This window comes from Canis aureus, chromosome 25 (assembly GCF_053574225.1).
Source record: "Canis aureus isolate CA01 chromosome 25, VMU_Caureus_v.1.0, whole genome shotgun sequence".
Taxonomy (NCBI): domain Eukaryota; kingdom Metazoa; phylum Chordata; class Mammalia; order Carnivora; family Canidae; genus Canis; species Canis aureus.
Window position 1 is genome coordinate 16,584,190 of NC_135635.1, and position 20,129 is coordinate 16,604,318.

The 20,129-nt window shown below is 36.5% G+C and overlaps 1 protein-coding gene across 7 annotated transcripts in view; it reads right to left on the reverse strand.

Annotated features, from left to right (window-relative positions):
• Positions 1 to 20,129, reverse strand: part of FGD4 (FYVE, RhoGEF and PH domain containing 4) — a 214,644-nt gene that overhangs the window by 57,950 nt on the left and 136,565 nt on the right. For all 7 annotated transcript variants that reach the window (XM_077870512.1, XM_077870511.1, XM_077870517.1 and 4 more), the window contains 2 exons: positions 12,570 to 12,722; positions 4,541 to 4,727 (listed from right to left, as the gene is read on the reverse strand). In XM_077870512.1, the coding sequence (XP_077726638.1) occupies positions 4,541 to 4,727; positions 12,570 to 12,722 (340 nt within the window). The remainder of the gene's footprint in view (positions 1 to 4,540; positions 4,728 to 12,569; positions 12,723 to 20,129) is intronic.

A 20,129-nucleotide genomic window follows, 5' to 3' on the forward strand; every position in this document is an offset into this window, starting at 1 on the left:
TCTATCTATCTATCTATCTATCTATTTATTTGAGAGGGAGAGAGAGCATGAGCAGGGGGAGAGGGATAAGCAGGCACCCTGCTTGGGGCTGGATCCCAAGACCCCAAGATTATGACCCTGAGCCGAAGGCTTAACTTATTGACCCAGGTGCCCCGCTTTTGTACAGATTAAAACAAGTACAGTCAGACCCCAATTGATGAATAGGTTAGAAATCAAAGGTTACTTCTGTTTAGAAAGCAGAACACATTCTCAGAACTTTACCTCTGCTGCCATAACCTAACTGACTTCTCTGTTTCCAGTCTCGATCCTCTCAAATCCAGTCTCCCTGAGTCAACCACAGAGGTTGAACTGTGGCACCCTGTACACTTAGAAGGTAAATCTGGGATCCTGACCCCCCCCACCGAGGATTCTGTACACATGAGCCCTCCACTGGCCCTGGCCTTGTTCAATTCCCTTTGTACTCACTCACTGAGCTCTTGCCACTCCTGCCTTCCTGCTGTTCCCACACTCCCAACAAGCCAAAGTGCACATCTAAGGGTCTCTGCAGCTGTTGTGCTCTCTGCTCAGGATGACCTGCCCCAAGACATCAGTGTGGCTGACTCCTTCCCATCATTCAGGATTCTGTTCAGATGTCACCTCAAAGAGGTTTTCTTGGATTATTATATTTTAAGTGCACTCTACCATAAACTACATATTTCATTTTAATTTTCCATAAAGCCCTTATTATTTGATATTATATATAACCCTAATAGTACAATAGAACCTAACTGCCAATATACAAATATTTGCATAAAATTTTAATCTAGGATTCCAGGGAGGAAAAACATAAATCTCTGGGCTGCAGTCTTGGAGAGATTCCCATGACCTAATAAGGAGATAAAATGAACACAGACTGTGTTCTGTGAGGGTGCAGATCATGCCTACCTCATTCTCTGTTTTCTTCCCACCTTGTAGCACAGTGCTGGGCATATGGAAAGTGCTCAGTGCTCAACAATGAGTAACGGGGATTGTAACGGTGATCATGGCAGTCACTCAATAACAGTAGCTAGCATTTATTAAGTGCTGGAAAGTACATGGTATTCTTCACATGATTTGTTTCAACCTCGTAATAATTCTAATACAGGACCCCAAAATAGAGAAATTGAACCTTAGAAACTTGCATAAGGCAGTGATGTCACATTGCTAAGAAATGATACAGCTAGAGTCTGAACCATGAAGTCTGACTCTAAATCCCTGGTCTTCACCCCACATTTTAGTATACCAGAACATGAAGGAGAGAATAAGGAGCAGGTAAATAGCCTGCACACAAAACATGGGAAGAAAGTCTAAGTCTGGCCTCTTCCCCATTGTGGATAGAAGTTACAGGCTAAAAAACATGAGAAGAAAATCCAGGTCTGTCCTCTTCTCCAGTGCAGATAGAAGTTATGGGCTAGAGGACACAGCAGCATGGTCCATGAACAATGCTCAGATATGTGTTATCTTCTCCTTTCATTCTTTCTACTCTTCCCAGATACTGATTATCTGGACTGGAGAATGGAACAGAGAATAACCATAGACGGCAAGAAAGTAATAAAAGCCATGGTAAGCTCAGCATCACAGGAAGGGAAGGAAAAATTTGGCAAGGGAAAATACCATATATATAAAAGTTGGTGGCCGTCAATGTAAATAAGTGTCACATACTCCACCGTTCATATTTGCCTTCTAGGGAAGTATATCCTTGGCCTAGATGATTTCTCAAATGGTCCTTGGAGATTTGAGTGGTATGGCCTTCCTTTTCCTGCCTACGTCAGTGTCCAGAAACCCAGCAGAAAGATCTTCAGCAGGTCCTCTGAACCAACTTTAGGCTTGCTTAGGATTTTTGGAATGGACTGTTTTGGATGAAGGGCAAGAATTTGCTGTATAAGTGATATCCAGGAGATATTCACATGGAGGTGGGATAGAGATATGGTGGCGATAGGTCAGTAAAAGCAGTGGTTGAACCAATATATATATTCCTGCTGTTTTGTGGATGCCACCATGGGAGAAAAACAGTTGGCCTTGAAGCATCCTTAGGAAAAACCAGTGTTCAGTTTTGTACAAAATGTTATTTCTTTCTAAAATCCTGCAATCTTTCATAGGTTAAAAAGACTAGCTTCTTTTTTTTTTCTTTTTTTAAGATTTTATTTATTTATTTATGCGTGTGCGCGCGCGAGAGAGAGGCAGAGACACAGGCAGAAGGAGAAGCAGGCTCCATGCAAGGAGCTTGACATGGGACTCGATCCTGGGTCTCCAGGATCACAACCTGGGCCGAAGGCAGCGCTAAACCACTGAGCCACCTGGGCTGCCCCAAGACTAGTTTCTCTTACACTTGAAAGACAGAAAGAAAGAAACCATAGTAATACAGACATGCATAGATAATAAATAAAATTCATGTGCTCCAAATACATACTCCAAATCACTCATATAAATATTAGTTATTTGCATTACTGCAAAAAGTAAAATATTGATATATAGGTAAAGTCTTCCAGTGTGGTAATCTACAGCCCCACTCTTCATGTCCATTTACACGTGGTCTCCGTTTCTTCGTGGTAACTTGGCCTGCTGGATCTCTATTCCACCAAATGCTAGTGTAAAGCTGTAACAACTGGGGTAAAATCTGAAGGCTACACCTACTGTAGGCACATGGACATCACTCAACAGGAAATACAACTTCCCATTCAAGTCCTATAGACTCAATGCAACATTAACTCACTCGTACACTTTTAGGGCTGGTTCCTACTGGTAATAAAACTAAGAACATATAATCATTTTTCATATTGGCAGGAGACTCTCTCACAGTAACACCCATTTACCAGATTTGCCCCAGATTTGCCAAAACGCTCACATTACATTCTACCTGCACTTGGAATAAGTGTGTTCAAAATGTTCTAAGTTACAACACATCTCTCCTTAGGAAAAAAACCTTCAAACTTTGCATCAAAAAATGTGTTTGAATCTGTGAAGTCTGAAAGAGTTAAAGGAAAGTGGTACTAGCTAGAAAAACTATGTATGTTTTGTGTATAGACAAGAATGCAAACAGTCGGTTACCAAAATGGTGAGAAATCAGAAGGCTCAACCTTTCAATACTGACCCCTTAAGGGCTTCCCACAACTCCTCCCAAATCTGGTTTGCACTATAGAGAGGGGTCAGGGCTCCAGCCCTTCCTGATATTATGTAGTCATCGAATATGGCCCTGAGAATCTGCAAACACCAAGGGTCACTCTCTGTGCTACTCAACTTGCCCTGAGAAACAAAAAATTTTAAAGTAGAATTAAATCATTCCAGTAAAGATTCCTGTGATTTTAGATAGCAAAGGTATTAAAATTCCTACTTCAGAGGAAGAGATGTTGAAGTTTAAATATTTATGACTCAAGTTCTCACAATTGATTGGGAATGGAAATGAAGACAGGCTTCTGAACGACTTTTTCTTCTCAAGAACTTGTTACTAAATATAGTCTCATTTTAAGTGAAGGACATTGCAGTTTTGTACTTGGTCACAATTTTCAGAAGATTTTTGAAGTATTTCCAAGCTATGATCCACTATTTAAATAACAATAAATCTTGCAAATAAATAATGAAATCACTTAGTGGGAAACCATTCCCATTTACATTGGAATGAATGGAAATATTTGGCTTCAAGGATGAAAGGGAGGTTATATACATTGTTTAATTAAATACAGACTTTTGGTGACAGATAATATCCTTCTGATAAATTTTTTTTATTCTATTTATGTCAGTGATTGGAATTTTAAGAAAAAGCAATTGAGGTCATATAGGAGAAGAGCAACTTATGTGAGTTTATTTTTATCTTTAAGTGAGAAATACACATCTTACCTACCTTTTTTGAAACCTTAGGGCTAAAGAATATAAAATTGTATCTAATAAATACAAAACTGAAATTCAGCATGAATTTTGCTATTGGCAGTATCTCCTCACAACACCTAGTATGATACAATGGAGTAGGGAGAGGAGGATGGGAGCTGAATGGATACTGAAGATTCACGGTAAATAAAAGTGGGTCAGAAAGAAGGCCACAGAGATAGCACAGGCCTGCAGAAATTATAGCCACAAACATATAAAGTGAGAAAAGGAGAAACAAGCTCTGCCTTCCCAACCCAGACATCTAGCTGCCAAGAACATGACCCCAAGGAATAACACTAAGTGACATAGGCAGATACAAAGGAAATGAGAGTGTGTGTCTATTGATCTATACAGCACACAATGTGATGAAAAAGCTGGCAACAGAGAGTGCTACACATAGGTAATATATAGTAAATGACAATTCATATTAGGGCAAGATTAAATATTTTTAAAATTTAGTCTTTCTAAAAGCCTCCCAAACCTAGTAGGATAAAATACTTGATTTAGAAAATCTATTACTTAAAAAAATAAAAATAAAAAAGAAAGAAAAGAAAAAACGAAAATCTATTACTCTATCATCTTTAAAAAAAAAAAAACCCCCCCGCCCCCCCCCCCACTTTCTTCTCCCCTCTTCCTTCTCGCATTGTAAATGAGCTCTTACCTGCCTCCTTCAAAGCGACTGATGAGATCTGATACCTTACTGGGTTTTTCTTTTGAAACACAAGAAGCAGAGGCAGGTTTAACTTCCTTCTCCATCCTTGGTTCTGCACTAGATAAAGCTTTATGCCTGGGGGTTTGGTGTATTTTGGAAGAAGGTGAATTCCGCAGATATAATGGCTTTGGAGGCACTGTAGAAAAAGAATTCAAAGAATTCAGTATTTCAGTGAAGGTATTCCATAACAAATGAAACTCTGGTGACCTGGGTGCAAAAGTCTTTAGCGTTATCAAATTTTTGTAAAGGGGTCTGTCAAGTTTGTACTGAATCTTAACCAAGGCATCTCTACCTGTCTTGGACATTTGCTGTGCCCTACTGAAATCCCATCTCCAAGATTCAAGTGGTTCGTTTTTCTAATTATAGGAGTAATAACTAATATAACAGAATCAAGAGCTAGTAAATTATATATAAAAGTCAACAAAACAATATCAAACAACAGTAATTACTATACTATCTTCCCATTTAACAAAAGCACTAGATCTCATTCGATCTTAGGTGAAAATTTTCACTTTACAGTTCTTTGAGGTAGGTAGCATTATTCACCTCTTATGTCTAGGAAGATTCAGAGTGGTCAAGTGATTGCCCTGGAGGAATAAGGCAGATCTGATTTTATGACTCATACCCAGACTCTACTTCCTCTACCAGCATTGCTCCCTATCATAAAACCAGCAAAAGGGGATTATAGGAGTTTTATTATTATTGTCTGCTATATTAATAGTTGGCTTGCATTAATATACCACAAATTATTTGTTAGTAGTAAGTCCTTCAAGTCCTTCACTTAGTTAATGGATCATTTCCTGAAATATTAAATAAAATCTACAGAATTTCTCTAACAGAGGAGAAATCCTATAGATGAGAAATATGCCATAAGTGCTTGCTTCATCAGTACAGTAATTACTTGAATTTTGAAAACCAATATAATTTTCCTCTAAGATTAACATTCTGAGTAAAGGATTATGTAACGTGTATGCATTTTTCTATAACTGGTTCTAACAAATCAAATAAAATGATCTCCTTTCTTTTTTTAAATCCTTGCCCTGACTTCCAGAGGAAGGGTCGGGAATCATATCTCCTTCTAATTACATGCCCCAATTTCCCCCAGCTGGTTGCTCTGGCTTTCAGTCATCTCATTTCTTCTATAAACTCAGCTGACAGTTGCCTGATGCTCACTGGCCTAGATGTCATCATTTCAATGTGAGTTATCAATTCTTACAAAGAAGGGAAAAAAAGTATCACAATAAACTAGAGGTATAACAATTGATTCACCTCATTCCCTTTCAACACAAGAAAATCCCAATTAGAAAATGTCATGCTTCTTTTTATGGAAATGGTGTTATTTTCCAAGAAATGCTCAGGGGGAATGGTTAAATATAGTATCCATTGAGAAAGAAGGGACTTATATAAGTGTGATATTTGTTAATTTTAAGGAAAACTTTCCTGTGTAGAATATATACCAAAATAGCAAACTAGGACAATACCTCATCAAAAAAAGCCAGTTTACATATTAGAGATAATGTCAACATTCCTAATTAAAATATTCAAAACAGGAAGTTAATATGTTCTTTATAATACTGTAAAAACTGTTATAATTTATCCATCTAGAGTTTACTCAGTGAACATTATTTATTATATATCAGATACCTTTAGATGCTTAGAAGACTCAAATAAGATATGTATCAGCCAGTTTCTCAGAGATAACTCCACTGACTTTTCCCATCTCAATTATGTCTATCTCAAACTGTTTCATAGCATTGTGTACTTTTTCTCCAAAGTGCTTACAATAAATTAGTATGATTAAGTAGTCATAAATAGTATTAAATAAACCAGAAATAAAATATTTATATGTAAATCTTTTCTCTTCTACGATGCTGGAATTCTGTGAGAGTAACAAACAAGTTTATTTTGATCACAAATATATTCATAGTAACCATGCACACAGTGCTTGGCATGTGGAATACATGAAGGAACAAATTAATGTTATCAAGGAGTTTGTAGTCTCGTGAGGAGACCCTTTTTAAAAAAATTATTTATTTATTTATTTATTTATTCGAGAGAGAGAGAGAGAGAGAGAGAGGCAGAGACCTAGGCAGAGGGAGAAACAGGCTCCATGCAGGGAGCCCAATGTGGGACTCGATCCTGGGACCCTGGGATCACGCCCTGAGCCAAAGGCAGATGCCCAAACGCTGAGCCACCCAGGTGTCCCCTCATGAGGAGACACTTTAACGAGGGTTATAAAAGTGGGCATTGGGTACCATTATTTTAGAAGCAAAAAGGGGGGAACTCATCAAGGGAGACAACACAAATGGAAAATAAATAATGCACATTTTAAATAAAAGAGCACAAATGTTACACGTATATGACAAAAATCTCAAGATGATACATGAATGGCTAAAGTGTCAGAAACACTGCCTTAGGGGAATATAATTTGTATTTTGGTGAAAAAAAGAGAATTGATAAGTAAAATAAAACCTCTTGTCTTCCCTTCCTTCACCCTGTCTCTCATCATTTCTGATCTTTCTATTACCCTATGGAGGTCAACATTTCCAAATGCTCTCTGGACATCTCCTAGGTGTTCTATCAGCACCTCCAGTTGAAAATGTCTGAAACTCAACTTACTATTTCTTCCCCCTGCAGCCCAAAGGTTGTAAATAGGAAAAACTGTTCAACCTTACTAATAATCAGGGAAATGAAAATTAAATCTAAAATAGGATTCTACTTCAGCCCCATCAGTTTAACCAAAAATTTTAAATCTGACAATACCAAGTGTCAGTGAGGATATCGAGCAATATGAAATCTCATACATTTAGAAAATAAGTATAAATTAACAGAACATTAGGAACTGGACATTTTCAAAATATATAAGCTACAGAAAATTTTCCATATTTATACAAGGTCTCTTTAAATTTTAATTTTTCATTAACTCAGTATTTATGAAATACTTATTAAGTTCTATGTACTTGATCTTATCTGAACAAAATAAAAGAAACAAAAAAACCTATTAAGTAAACCATATATGAAAAGGTGGTGAAAGCTAAGAAAAGAGGGGAGGGCTAATAAAAAACAAGATAATTTGGATCTGGAGTATAGGGAATGGAGGGGAAGGGCAGATTGCAGTATTATATTAAAGTATTCAAAGTGGGCTTCTTTGAAAAGTTCAGATTTGAAGAAGACTTGAAGAAGTTGAGAGGAGTTATTTTGGGAAGAGTATTCCATCTAGTAGAGACCAAGCTAGAGACAATGGAAGACGATGAGACTGACACCAAAGCAGCAAGCAGGCAAGAGTAGGTACTGAGGTCAGAGAGAGGGCCTGATAACTTAGGACCTGGTGCTGCACTGTAAGCAGAGTGACTTTGAGTGAAATGAGAAGTCATTGCAGAGTTCTGTGCAAAAGAGTAACATGACAGGCACTTCTATCCAACTATGTCTCTCTGGCTGCTTTGTTGAGAATGTTGGGAAACAGGGCAGAAATAGGGAGAAGAGTCAGGAGAGTACTGCAAAAATTCAGGCAAGAGATAATGGTACTTTGAAGGAGGTAGTGAGAAACGGCTAGATTCCAGGTCTGTTTTAAAAGTAGATTTCTGATAGAATAAATGTGAGGTATGTGAGAAAGAGAGAGGAGTCAAGGATGACTCTGGAGACCTTTGGCCTGAACCACTGGAAGGATAGAATTGTCATCAATGGACACAACAGGTAAAGCAATTTTGGGGGAGGAGATCAGTAGAACAGTTATGGACATGCTAAATTTGAGATATCTAGTTGACTGTAAGTAAAATGGGTTCTATTACAGCCAATTTTACAGACCATAAGTAGAACAAAGCAATTTATCAAAAAATTTCCAACCATCCAAAATAATTACTGAGCATGAAAAAAAACAAATTGTCAGCTTAAATTTGGAGATGACCAGTGGATTTTGATTGCTCTCATTTTACTTACTATGAAAAACAATGGCTGGCTATTTTATTTTATTATATTAATTTATTTTACTTTACTTTATTTCATGTTTAAGTAAACTCTGTGTCCAACATTGGGTTCGAACTCACAACCCTGAGTTCAAGAGTTGCATGCTCTACTGACTGAGGCAGCAAGGTATCCTACATAGCTGGTTATTTTTAATACATTATAAATGTATAACATATTATACTTTAAGAATGTAACATTACACATGGGATGCTTTACTTTAGAAGCAAATGAAATAGGTTTGAGTACCTCACATATATTTAAATTATTCAAACAATAGTGTGGCTTTCAAAGTTCATGAAACTTTTTTAAACATTAAAGTTTAATGATTGATAAGTGATAATAAACACGCTCTATCAAAAATAATCAACTATGGAGAATGCTATGGATCAAAGCTCCTGAGAGAAAAAGAACTATTAGCTTTAATTGCTAAGGAAGTTATTTTGAGTTATGTCTTGCATGGCAGGAAATAGGCCAATATTAAAAGTGGTGAACAAGAAGAAAGACTTATGTTGGAAGTTGCTCAGTAATTTATTTGTTTGACGGGTAGGATTGGTATGAAGTGAATAAACCATTGTTTTCCAAGGCTTTAGGGTATTTTCTGAGGCTGAAGCAAAACAAGCCCTAACTATTGAAGGAATCCATTTAAAAAGCTACAGGCTCTTACTTGGATTCAAATGGAAGCTTATCTAATCTACAATTTAGCTCTCTCATTGTTTTAAAAACTATAATTGTTCAAAAATACTTGTTGGTGTTTTTTAATTGATAAAATGGACATATGACATTATATATTAATTACAGGTATAGAATAGGATTTGGTATCTGGATGTATTGTGAAATGATCACCAAAGTCTAATTAAAATCCATCTTACAATTTTTTTCATGTGATGAGAACTTTTAGGATCTCTTCTCAGCAATTTTCAAATACACAATACAGTATTATTAACTATAGTCACCAAGCTGTACACTATATCTCTATAACTTATTAATAAACACAAAAATATAAAGCTGATGTTATTCCACATATTACTACATAATCACCACCAATAAATATTTAATATTGGCCCCCCTCCTAGATATCACTAAAACAAGTTATAGCTATGATATTATTAGCATTCCACATGAGGGGGAAAAAAAGAAAAGATTTAATTATGAGCTCTATTGAGGATCCAGATCAGAATTTCTCAAACTACTGACATTTCAGGTCAGATAATTATTTGTTTAGGAAGGGCTGGTCTCTGCATTGTAGGATGCTGAACAACATCCCCAGCTTTTACCCACTAGGTGCCATTAGAAACTGTCACCAGTGGTGTCAAGCAAAAATGTCTTTAGACAATATCAAGTGCAAGGCATGGGGTGGGGATGGGTGAGGGTGCTGCAAAATTATCTCCAGTTGAGAACACTTACCTAAAATAAGAATCTTCAATTCAATTAAAATTACATAATGGATCTTGAAGCCTCAGTAGGCTCACCATTCATAATTTGTAAGGGATTTGCAATGAAGTGAAAATAAAGGTATCAGTGTGATAATCCCTTCATCTGTGTAGGAAGTAACCATTAATAACCCTTCCTTTGTCTCAGTCCCCCAAATATTCTTTTTTTTAATAATAAATTTATTTTTTATTGGTGTTCAATTTGCCAACATACAGAATAACACCCAGTGCTCATCCCGTCAAGTGCCCCCCTCAGTGCCCACCACCCAGTCACCCCCCCCGCACCCCCCCAAATATTCTTAAGGGTTTGGAGAAATTAAAAGTAAGCTTCTCTCCACTAGAGGGTGGGGAACTTTTATTTGATCAATAAGTAAGCAGTGCCCAATTTATTTGGCAGCTGATCTGACAATACCAAGATGTAGCCTCATTTCCTGAATGTTTTTCTCTATATGGCACACATTCTTCCAAATTTCAAACAAATAACGGCAGAAACAAAGTGGAGGAAATGTGATGATGGAGCAGGGAGTCAGTCAACAAGTACTACTGAAGGCCTGCTATGCTGTGGGGATTGGCAGTACAAAGGCAGAAAAAAACTAAGGTGGATGAGTGAAATATATGGTAGGTCAGATTGTAACGGATGAGAAAAAATAAAGTAGGTATGAGGAAATATGAAATGTCAAAGGTCACAGGGGGTTTAAAATTTTAGCTGGGAAATCAGAGAAGGGCCCAAACAATGAGTGGAGCACTTTAAAAGTACAATGTTCTCTAAGTCATTTATTTAATACCTGGAAATAGCCCCTATAGTTATGTAAAATTATATATTTTAATCCATATTCAGAACAGGAAGTAAATGTGTATGTAAATACCAATATATTGACGTTAATACAACTACAAACAGCAAAAGCAAAATCAAGTGTTATCTCCCTAACGAATATGATTATTTTGGCACACAGCAGCTCAGGAAGGACATTAGTGTAATTTATCTTGATGAACTATGAAAAACAATGAAGTAATGCATCTTCCCCAAAAGAGGCTATCTAAATAACAAAATTCCTGTTTGTGATCTGGGCAATTACATAAAACTGAATTATATTAATTTTTTTATATTTTTACCTCATTTGATCTCTGTCAGCTCAGGTCTAATGAGCAAGATGGAATTTTGTATTTTACAAATAAAACAGCTTCAATCATGATAAAAAAATTCTATGTTCATATTCATATCAATTATATAGGGAGGAATTATGGTCAAAAGAAAAGGTTATAAACTCATGAATGGGCCATTCATTTGAATTACCAATGATTTGACCTCACTTGATAGCCATACCCCATACCGCTACAAATATAGCTACTAGTGAGAACAAAAAGAAAAATGTCCTACATCTGGAAGATTCTATTTTAAGCTCCTTTCTATTTAAGTGCCTTTAAGACTCTTTCAGAGAATCCTAAAAAATGTAAGAACTTTATTTATTTATTTTGTAAGAACTTTAAAGAGTAACACTTGTTCTTTCATGATGTGCTCTCTGTAACAACTTTTCTTTCAAAGAATAAGACTTAAGTAAATACAACAAAAATCAAACAAATTTTCCCCCCAAATGCCCAATATTGTTTCTTGGCTGAATGTTCAGCATTTAGTATAAATAAAAATCTACTAGGAAGGAACTACACATTAAATCACAGTAGGGTTTATTAGCTTTGTGTTCATGTTTCCAAAGGCCTTACTATCATCAAAATTGTAGTTTTGTGCTCCTCAAAACTAATACCCAGTTCACTAGAGATTTATTGCTAAAAGGAAATGGTCCCCAATCAAAACATTCAAAGATTTCCACCATTGGGATCCCTGGGTGGTACAGCGATTTGGCGCCTGCCTTTGGCCCAGGGTGCGATCCTGGAGACCCGGGATCGAATCCCACGTTGGGCTCCCGGTGCATGGAGCCTGCTTCTCCCTCTGCCTGTGCTCGCTCTCTCTCTCTCTCTCATAAAAAAAAAAAAAAAAAAAAAAGATTTCCACCATTATAACTGTTTTCCCCTTGTTGGCTGCTCAATTCTTGAATGGAGGAGTTAAAATTTAAAAGTTCAATGTTGTACTTTCATTTATTTTAATTTCTGTGGATGACTTTACTAAGAAGCCTTTTCAAGCCCCAGTTCCTGAATAGGATAAAATCATGTTCTTACTAAGAATGTTAAGCACGGTTTTACAATTATCTGTTTCACAGATCCTCTGACACCTAGCAAGTCATACTGACTTTCTGATAGTAGTCATTCATTTGTCAAACATTTATTATACAAACAGTAAGTCAGGCCATGCACCAGGTCAGGCATAATGCATGAAGCGATCACAGTCCCCTTTAGGGGACATGTAAATTTCAGCAATGAGAAAAGAACCATATTAGAAAAATGTATAAGGTGTTTTAGGAGAACAAATACCCAACTCTGCATGAGACTGATTTTTTTCCCATAAATAAATAGATAAACGCACTCATCCAATATCTCTCATTTAGAGCTTAAAACTCTTTCTTAGTCATTATTCTTTTGGACAGTCTTCATCAATAATAAACCAACCAGCCTGATTAAAACAACAAACATACCTTGTGGCTTTGGACTTGCAGCTGAGTGTTTCGCTGGCGTTTTTCCATTTATTCCCTGAGCCTCTTCATTAGATACATTCTGATCAACCAGTGGGGTCCTGCTGTTTTTCACATAAGGTGGAACTATAGTGATCTTTGGACAGATACTGCTGCCTGGAAGAGTTCAAAAAAGAAAGGGCAGGTAAATACAGAGGTGGAGCACAGCTGCGTCACAGGAGCTAAATTTCTTCTTACCCCATAAAACAAAAAACAATCACAGTTACAAGGCTAAGCATAGAAATACATTTCCCGTGTGTGCTGGCCTTGACAGAATTTCTTGGGAAAGATCTCATTCCATGTGCTTGAGAAACCTTGTATCACATACTGACAGAAATCAGCCCCCAGGCACGCAGGCGCACACCCGCCCTCTCCCTCACTCCCTCCTTTCCTAGCAGGGCCAAAGAAAGGGCAGAGTGCAGCTGCTACAGGGGAGGAGAGGACAGAAGGGCCCCAGCATTCATCTGTTGCAAGCGTTCCTTTCCAGCAGCCAGTCAGTCATCAGCCATTGAGTGACTCAAAAGAACAAAGCAGGAAAGCACCGACATGACAGCTGACCTAAAGACTCTAGAAGAATGGCTCAGTGAGAAACGAACAAATACACACATACCCCTCTCACTCACTACTCAGACTTCAGATCTACATATATGAGCTAATACCCACATTTAAAAAAAAAAAGGATTATAAAAGGTTATACTATCCTATCTATAGCTCAAAAGTCTAAAATGTTAAGATACTGAAATACATAAGGTATATATGTAGGAAAATAGATCTTTTTTTTCTGTACTATTCCTAATTTAAGAAGTTAATTGTTGGATTTCAGAGACTTTTTAAGAAATCATAGGCCAATGTTTTCTCTTTATACTACTCATATTAAATTTCCCTTTCTTCTAGTTGGCACAGTGATAGTAACAATAGACTGGACCCTGCTTTGGAGAAAATAAAATTTCTAGCAGGAATATTATGATCACTAAATAAAAGTATTCCATTTAAGAAACTATCATTGTTTAAAAAACAGAGTTTCATTTTCATAGAATCCAAATCTATAAAGAGAATTATGAAAAAAAGCCTTAATTATTCAAAACAAGAAAAGCTAATAAAACCCAATCAACATTTTACTAAGTAAAAAAATTCCCTTTTATTTCAACTGATAATTAAACAGTATCGATTAAAAACTGCACATGCTACTGCTTTATCTTCTGTGTCCTTGACATTTATCTTGGTAAAACAAATTTTAGAAGATATTAACAGTTGTGAGTATTGTCGACAAGCTTGAAAGACCTATGCCCCAACAAATTAAATGGGTTTTCATCAGACACCCTTCTGCTAAAACGGGCTGCCATGGATTAAGCACTGTTTAGCCAAAAAGAACAAAGGCTTATAATACAAGATTTATAGGTTATTTATAGATCATTAGATATTTTCTACAACAATTGCAAACAGAAGAAATAAAAGCTCAAATCTTTAAATGTGTGATCCTATCTACCTTTTTAGAAAAACTATGTGAAGCAAGCAAAGTAGATCTCTAAAATATGTAGCATGACATCCAACCACTCAAACTTTTGGGAGCATTAGGATGTTTGTTCCACAGTGAATCCAGGATGGCTTCATGGTCCTAAAGGGCACCAGCTGGGTCTGGAAGTAAGGTGTTGGGACAGAAACAGGGAAAAGCCAGAGCTTAGCTCTAAATCAGAGGCAGAAACTAGAACATGATTGTAAAATGAAGCACTGAAAGCATAAATATGATTTATAGCAATAAAACTATAAAAATGAAACAGCTAATGGTTAAATGAGAAAAGAGATTATACTGAAACTTTGAAAAATAGATCACCATTACATATTAAAAGATGAAATTACTTTAACAATTAGCCTATTTAAAAACAAAATATGTCTTGAACAAATAACTGGAAGTTAAAAACTAGGCACTTTATCTCTGGATAGCAAACTTTGTTTGAGGGTATGATGGGTTTTATGCAAGTGTCATATTTATTAGAGAATATGTTCCATGACTGTGCCAAAATGCCCATAGCAAGAGATCAACTACATATTCATTTTCTTATAAATCCATTAAAGTCATGCTTACGATTTTCTTTTTTTTGTCAGTGGCAATAAACTTGCAGCCAGAAACTTGATTTTAGATCATTGTTTAATACTAGTCTGCAAACTTTAGGCACTACCACAAAGTATGAAGATACAGTGAAGGACATAAAGCACATTTTCAAAGGGTTAAAGGGGGGAGGAGGGGAAAGCAATGACAAACAGGCAAAAGAGACCATTTGTGGCTGCAAACCCAAAAATATTTACTATCTGGCCCTTTACAGGAAAAGTTTGCTGACCACCACTCTAGGTCAAACACACCATGGTAAAAAACACACAAAAAAACCCACAAACACATCATGGTAAAGAAATGCGCTATTAAAAAAAAAAAGGATCATTTCATTAAATACTTCATCTTCTAACATCTTGGAATAGCAATACAAAGTAAAACTTTTTTTTGAGTGTTTATGACTGACTCAGCCTACTCACATTTGGAGACAGTTCTTATTTGGGTGCCAATTGCATAACAGGGAACTGAAACCAAAATTAGAACCAGATGGTCCACCCATTCAAGAAATTTAATATTAACTTTTAGATTCCAACTTACCAAGAAGAGTGATTAAACAGTTAATGTTAGGCACAGATATAAGTACAGTCACATTATGTTGGTGTGGGAAGGGTCCTATTTAAATAATGTCTCTTACTGAGGTCTGAAAATCTTATTAGCCGCTGGTCCTACCCATTGTGCATTCCTCTGTATTTGGGTTATTCATTTACACTTGCTGAGTTGCATCTCCTGTAAGGAATGTCTAGACATATGCTAAATGCAAAAGGCCTCAGATATTCTCAATCAATTCAGCCTCATCTCTTATTGCAACTGGAGAGGTTTCCACTATGACTTCATTTTCACTTATCTGTCTTCTTTTGTATCACTTGTGAGTGGCAGATAATCCTTCTTACTGGTTACAGTGACTTTGTCTCCTATTTGCAAAACTTTGTGTTGGGCTATTATTATATTTTGCCAAATCATTCTCAAATAGCTCTTTCACACTCTTTGGCCATCCATTCCAAAGCAAAGTCCACTTACTCTTTGATTCTTCAGGCCTGCTCTCTTGCCATAGCATCTATTCCTCCAGATCACATCTTTTTGGCCTTGCTATGGCCATGTCTATACTGTCTCAACCATTCATAACATCTCTTCCAAATGTACCTGGTCTCTAGTACGTAAAAGCTCAATGGACTCCCCAACTTTGAGACAAGGGGATCTCTTGGATTTAAGAGGACAAACATAATTTTGTAGGGAAGACAAACTTTTTAGAAGTACATTGTCCAGAGTAAAGAGATACCATAAAAAACAACAACAAAAAAAACCTTACTTTTTTTAAAAAATATTTTTTATTTGAGAGAGAGAGGAGAGAGAGAGAGAATACATGCAAGTGAGCACGCATGTAGGGAGGGGCAGAGGGAGAGAATCTTCAAGCAGATTCCCTGCTGAGTGTGGAGCTTGATGCAGGGCTCAATCTCATAACCCATGAGATCATGACCTAAGCGGAAACCAAGAGTTGGATGCTCAACCAACTGAGCCACCTAGTTGCACTCCCACCTCAACAACTTACTTTGAAATATTTTTAGATTTAGAGAGAGCTGCACCTAGGTTTCTAAAATTAGCATCTTATATAATAACCATGGCATATTTATCAAAACTAAGAACTTAATATTGATACACAGATTTAGTTTAGATTTCAATTTTTCCACTAACATTCATTTTCTGTTACAGAATCCAATCTAAAATATCACATTGCATTTAGTTCTCATTGTCTCCTTACTTCACCCCAACCTGAGAGTTATAATCTTTGCTATTTTGTTTATTTATTTGACAGAGATAGCAAGAGAGCACAAGCAGAGGGAGGGGCAGAGGGAGAAGGAGAAGCAAGCTCCCCACTGAGCAGGCAGCCCAATGCAGAACTCAATCCCAGGACCCTGGGATCATGACCTGAGCTGAAGGCAGATGCTCAACCAAATGAGCCGCCTAGGCACCCTTCAGTCTTTGCTTGTTTTGTATGATGTTGGTACTTTTTGAAGAGTCACAGTCAGGTATTTTGTAGACTCAAAATTGAGTTTCTCTCATGTTGTCTCATGATTAAATAGGGTTTATGGGTTTGAGGGCTGGACATCACAGAGACAATATGCCCATCTCACTATATTACTGCATGTTATCAATGTGATTATGACAATGTGATATTAATTGTGGTTCCTGAATAACATGATATGCCAGGTTTCTTCACTGAAAATATTAAAAGACATTTTTCAACAATGTTTTCTTATCATCCCTTCAAAAACTCCCTATTTGTCCCATCAACTCAAATAAGGGCAGTGTCTTCCATGTGTTACCTAAAGTGCCTAGATTAAGAGATCAACTGCTTTTTTTTTTTTTCTTAAATAAACCCAGCAAGTTATAAAATTCATGGTTTAAAAATCTTTTGCAAAGGGGACCAAATCCACAGCCAGGAAATTTATTTTAGAAAACTATTTCCCAAACTTCTAGAGTTCCATAATAAATTTTCCAGAAAAATTACAAGCAAACCATAAAAGATCATAGAAAAGAAGATATGATTAAGAGTTTTAGAAGTTTTCTTGGACCTAGGAATTCTATTGCTAGGAATGTACAGAAAGACTCTTGTGTGTGTAAAAGTATATATACATGAAGAATTGATGCAACATTATGGAACATGTGAACCGTTGTTAAAAGAGAAAAAGCAAAAATAAAATTGGGAAGATCTCCAAGACCTTATTAAATAAAAGACAAAAAACTATAGAAAAATGTGTGCAGTAGGATCCCATTTAAAAAAGGAAGATGCATATAAATGTGCATAAAGGCATCAGAAAGGGATGTGAGTAACAGGGCAAACTTAACTGGAGGAATCAGGAATAGGAGAAGAGGATGAATGGGAATTTTCATGTTTTGCTGTCTATTTGGGTATATCATCGAAATCTTTAATAATGAAAATGTGCTTAAAAATTGCTTATGTAAAAGAAAATCTGTAAAAGTCGTATGTGTATTAAAGATTTTTAAAAAAACATATCCTTTATGTTTGCATGCCTGTGTTGACAGCAGCATTATTCAAAATAGTTAAAACATGGAAGCATTATTCATTATTCAAAATAGTTAAAACATGGAAGCATTATTCATTATTCAAAATAGTTAAAACATGGAAGCAACCCAACTATCCATTAACAGATGGAGAGATAAACAAAACCTGGAATATACATACAATAGAATATCATTCAGCCTCAAAAGTGAAGAAAATCCTGATACATCCTACAACATGGATGACCATGAGGCCATTTGCTAAGTGAAATAAACCAGTTAAAAAAACATAAATACTTTGATTCCACTTATACCAGCTACACAGAGTAGTCAAAATCAGAAAGTAGCACGGTAGTTGCTAGGGGCCAAGGAGATAAGAGAATGGAAAATTATTGTTTAATGAGTACAGCATTTCAGTTTTACAAGATGAAGGGTTCTATGGATAGATGGTGGTCATGGTATCACAACAATGTCAGTGTAATTAATGCCAATGAACTATACACTTATAATGGTTAAGATGATAAATTTTGTATATTTTTAAAAAAAAGAAATTTAATAATTTTAATTTATTTTAAAGAGGCACCTTTGAACCCTCTCACACTGTTGGTGGGAATGCATGCTGGTGCAGTCACTCTGGAAAAGAGCTGGAGGTACCTCAAGAAGTTGGAAATAGAGCTACCCTACAACCCAGAAATTACACTATGAGGTATTTACCCAAAAACACAAATGTAGTGATCTAAAGGGGGCACTGCATCCCAATGTTTATAGTAGCAATGTCCACAATAACCAAAGTATGAAAAGAGTCCAGATGCCTATTGATAGATAAATGGATAAAGAAGATGTGGAATATATCTCCAATAGAATATTACTCAGCCATCAAAAATAATTAAATCATGCCATTTGCAATGACATGGATAGAACTAGAGGCTATTATGCTAAGAGAAATAAGTCAGTCAGAGAAAGGCAATTATCATATGGTTTCACTAATATGTGGAATTTAAGAAACAAAGCAGAGGATCATAGGGGAAGGGAGGGAAAAATAAAGCAAGACAAAATCAGAGAAGGAGGCAAACAATAAGAGACTCTTGATCATAGTTAACAAATTGAGGGTTGCTGGAGGAGAAGCAGTAGGGAGATGGGGTAACTGCATGATGGACATTAAGGAAGGCACAGGATATAATGGGCATTGGGTGTTTTATAAGACTGATGAATCACTGAACTCTATCTCTGAAACTAATAATACACTATATGTTAATTGAGTTCAAATTTTAAAAAATTTGGAAAAAAACATTTCCTAACATAAAGTGGATTTGACAATCCAACTTTTAGATGTAAATATATTTGCAATAGTTTTCTCAAAATTGGTAGTCTATAAAAACTGGTTAAAGGATATGATTAAATAAAGTAAAATGTTGAAAAAGTACTGAGTAAAACTATATCTCTTGAAATGAATTTTGTAATAAAAATATTCCTAGAAAAAAATAATAGGCACCTAGGTGGGTCAGTTTGTTGAGTGTTAGACTTTTTTTTTTTTTTTTTTAAGATTTAATTTATTTATTCATAAGAGACACAGAGAGAAAGGCAGAGACACAGGCAGAGGCAGAAGCAGGCTCCATGCAGGAAGCCCAATGCGGGACTCGATCCCAGGACTCCAGGATCACACTGTGAGCCAAAGGCAGACACTCAACCACTGAGCCCTCCAGGCATCCCAAATTTTGGACTCATAATCTCAGCTCAGGTTGTGTTCTCAGGGTTGTAAATTCAAGCCCTCAACTGGGCTACTGGAAGGAGGAAGGAAGGGAAGGGGGAGAGAAGAAGGGAGGTTGAGAAGGGAGGGAGGGGAAGAGGAGGGGCGGGGAGGAAGGAGGGAAAAAAATAAAAAGCATATCACTTGCTTAAAGAAGAAAAGGTCAAGAAATATTAATATATTCAAGTTGCCTTCTTAGCAGCTCTTCTAGTTTGTCTAGCTGTCTCACACTCAACATACCCAAATCTGACACCTCACCCCAACCACTGTCTATATAGTCTCTCCATCTCAGCTAATGACTTCACCTATGCTTAGGCCAAAGAGCCTGGAAGCAACCTCAAGTTCTTTTTTTTCCTCACACTCCACAGCTTATCCACCAAGAATAAGCTTTCTTGCCAGCTTCACCACAACCACTCCACTGCAGTTATTCTGGCCTAAATGACCATAAACTTTAACTGAATTAGAGAAAGACCCTCCAGCCTTGTCTCCCGGTTCCTACTCTTTTTCCCAGTATAGACCATATTTTCAAACAGGATCAGAGAAGTTGTAGTGTGTTTATTCATTCTTTGAGTTCATTGGGCATCTTCATGGCCATTACTTTGGACTTACCTCTGTTTTACTAAGTGTTTTGTGGGGAAGGGGTGTGTCTTGT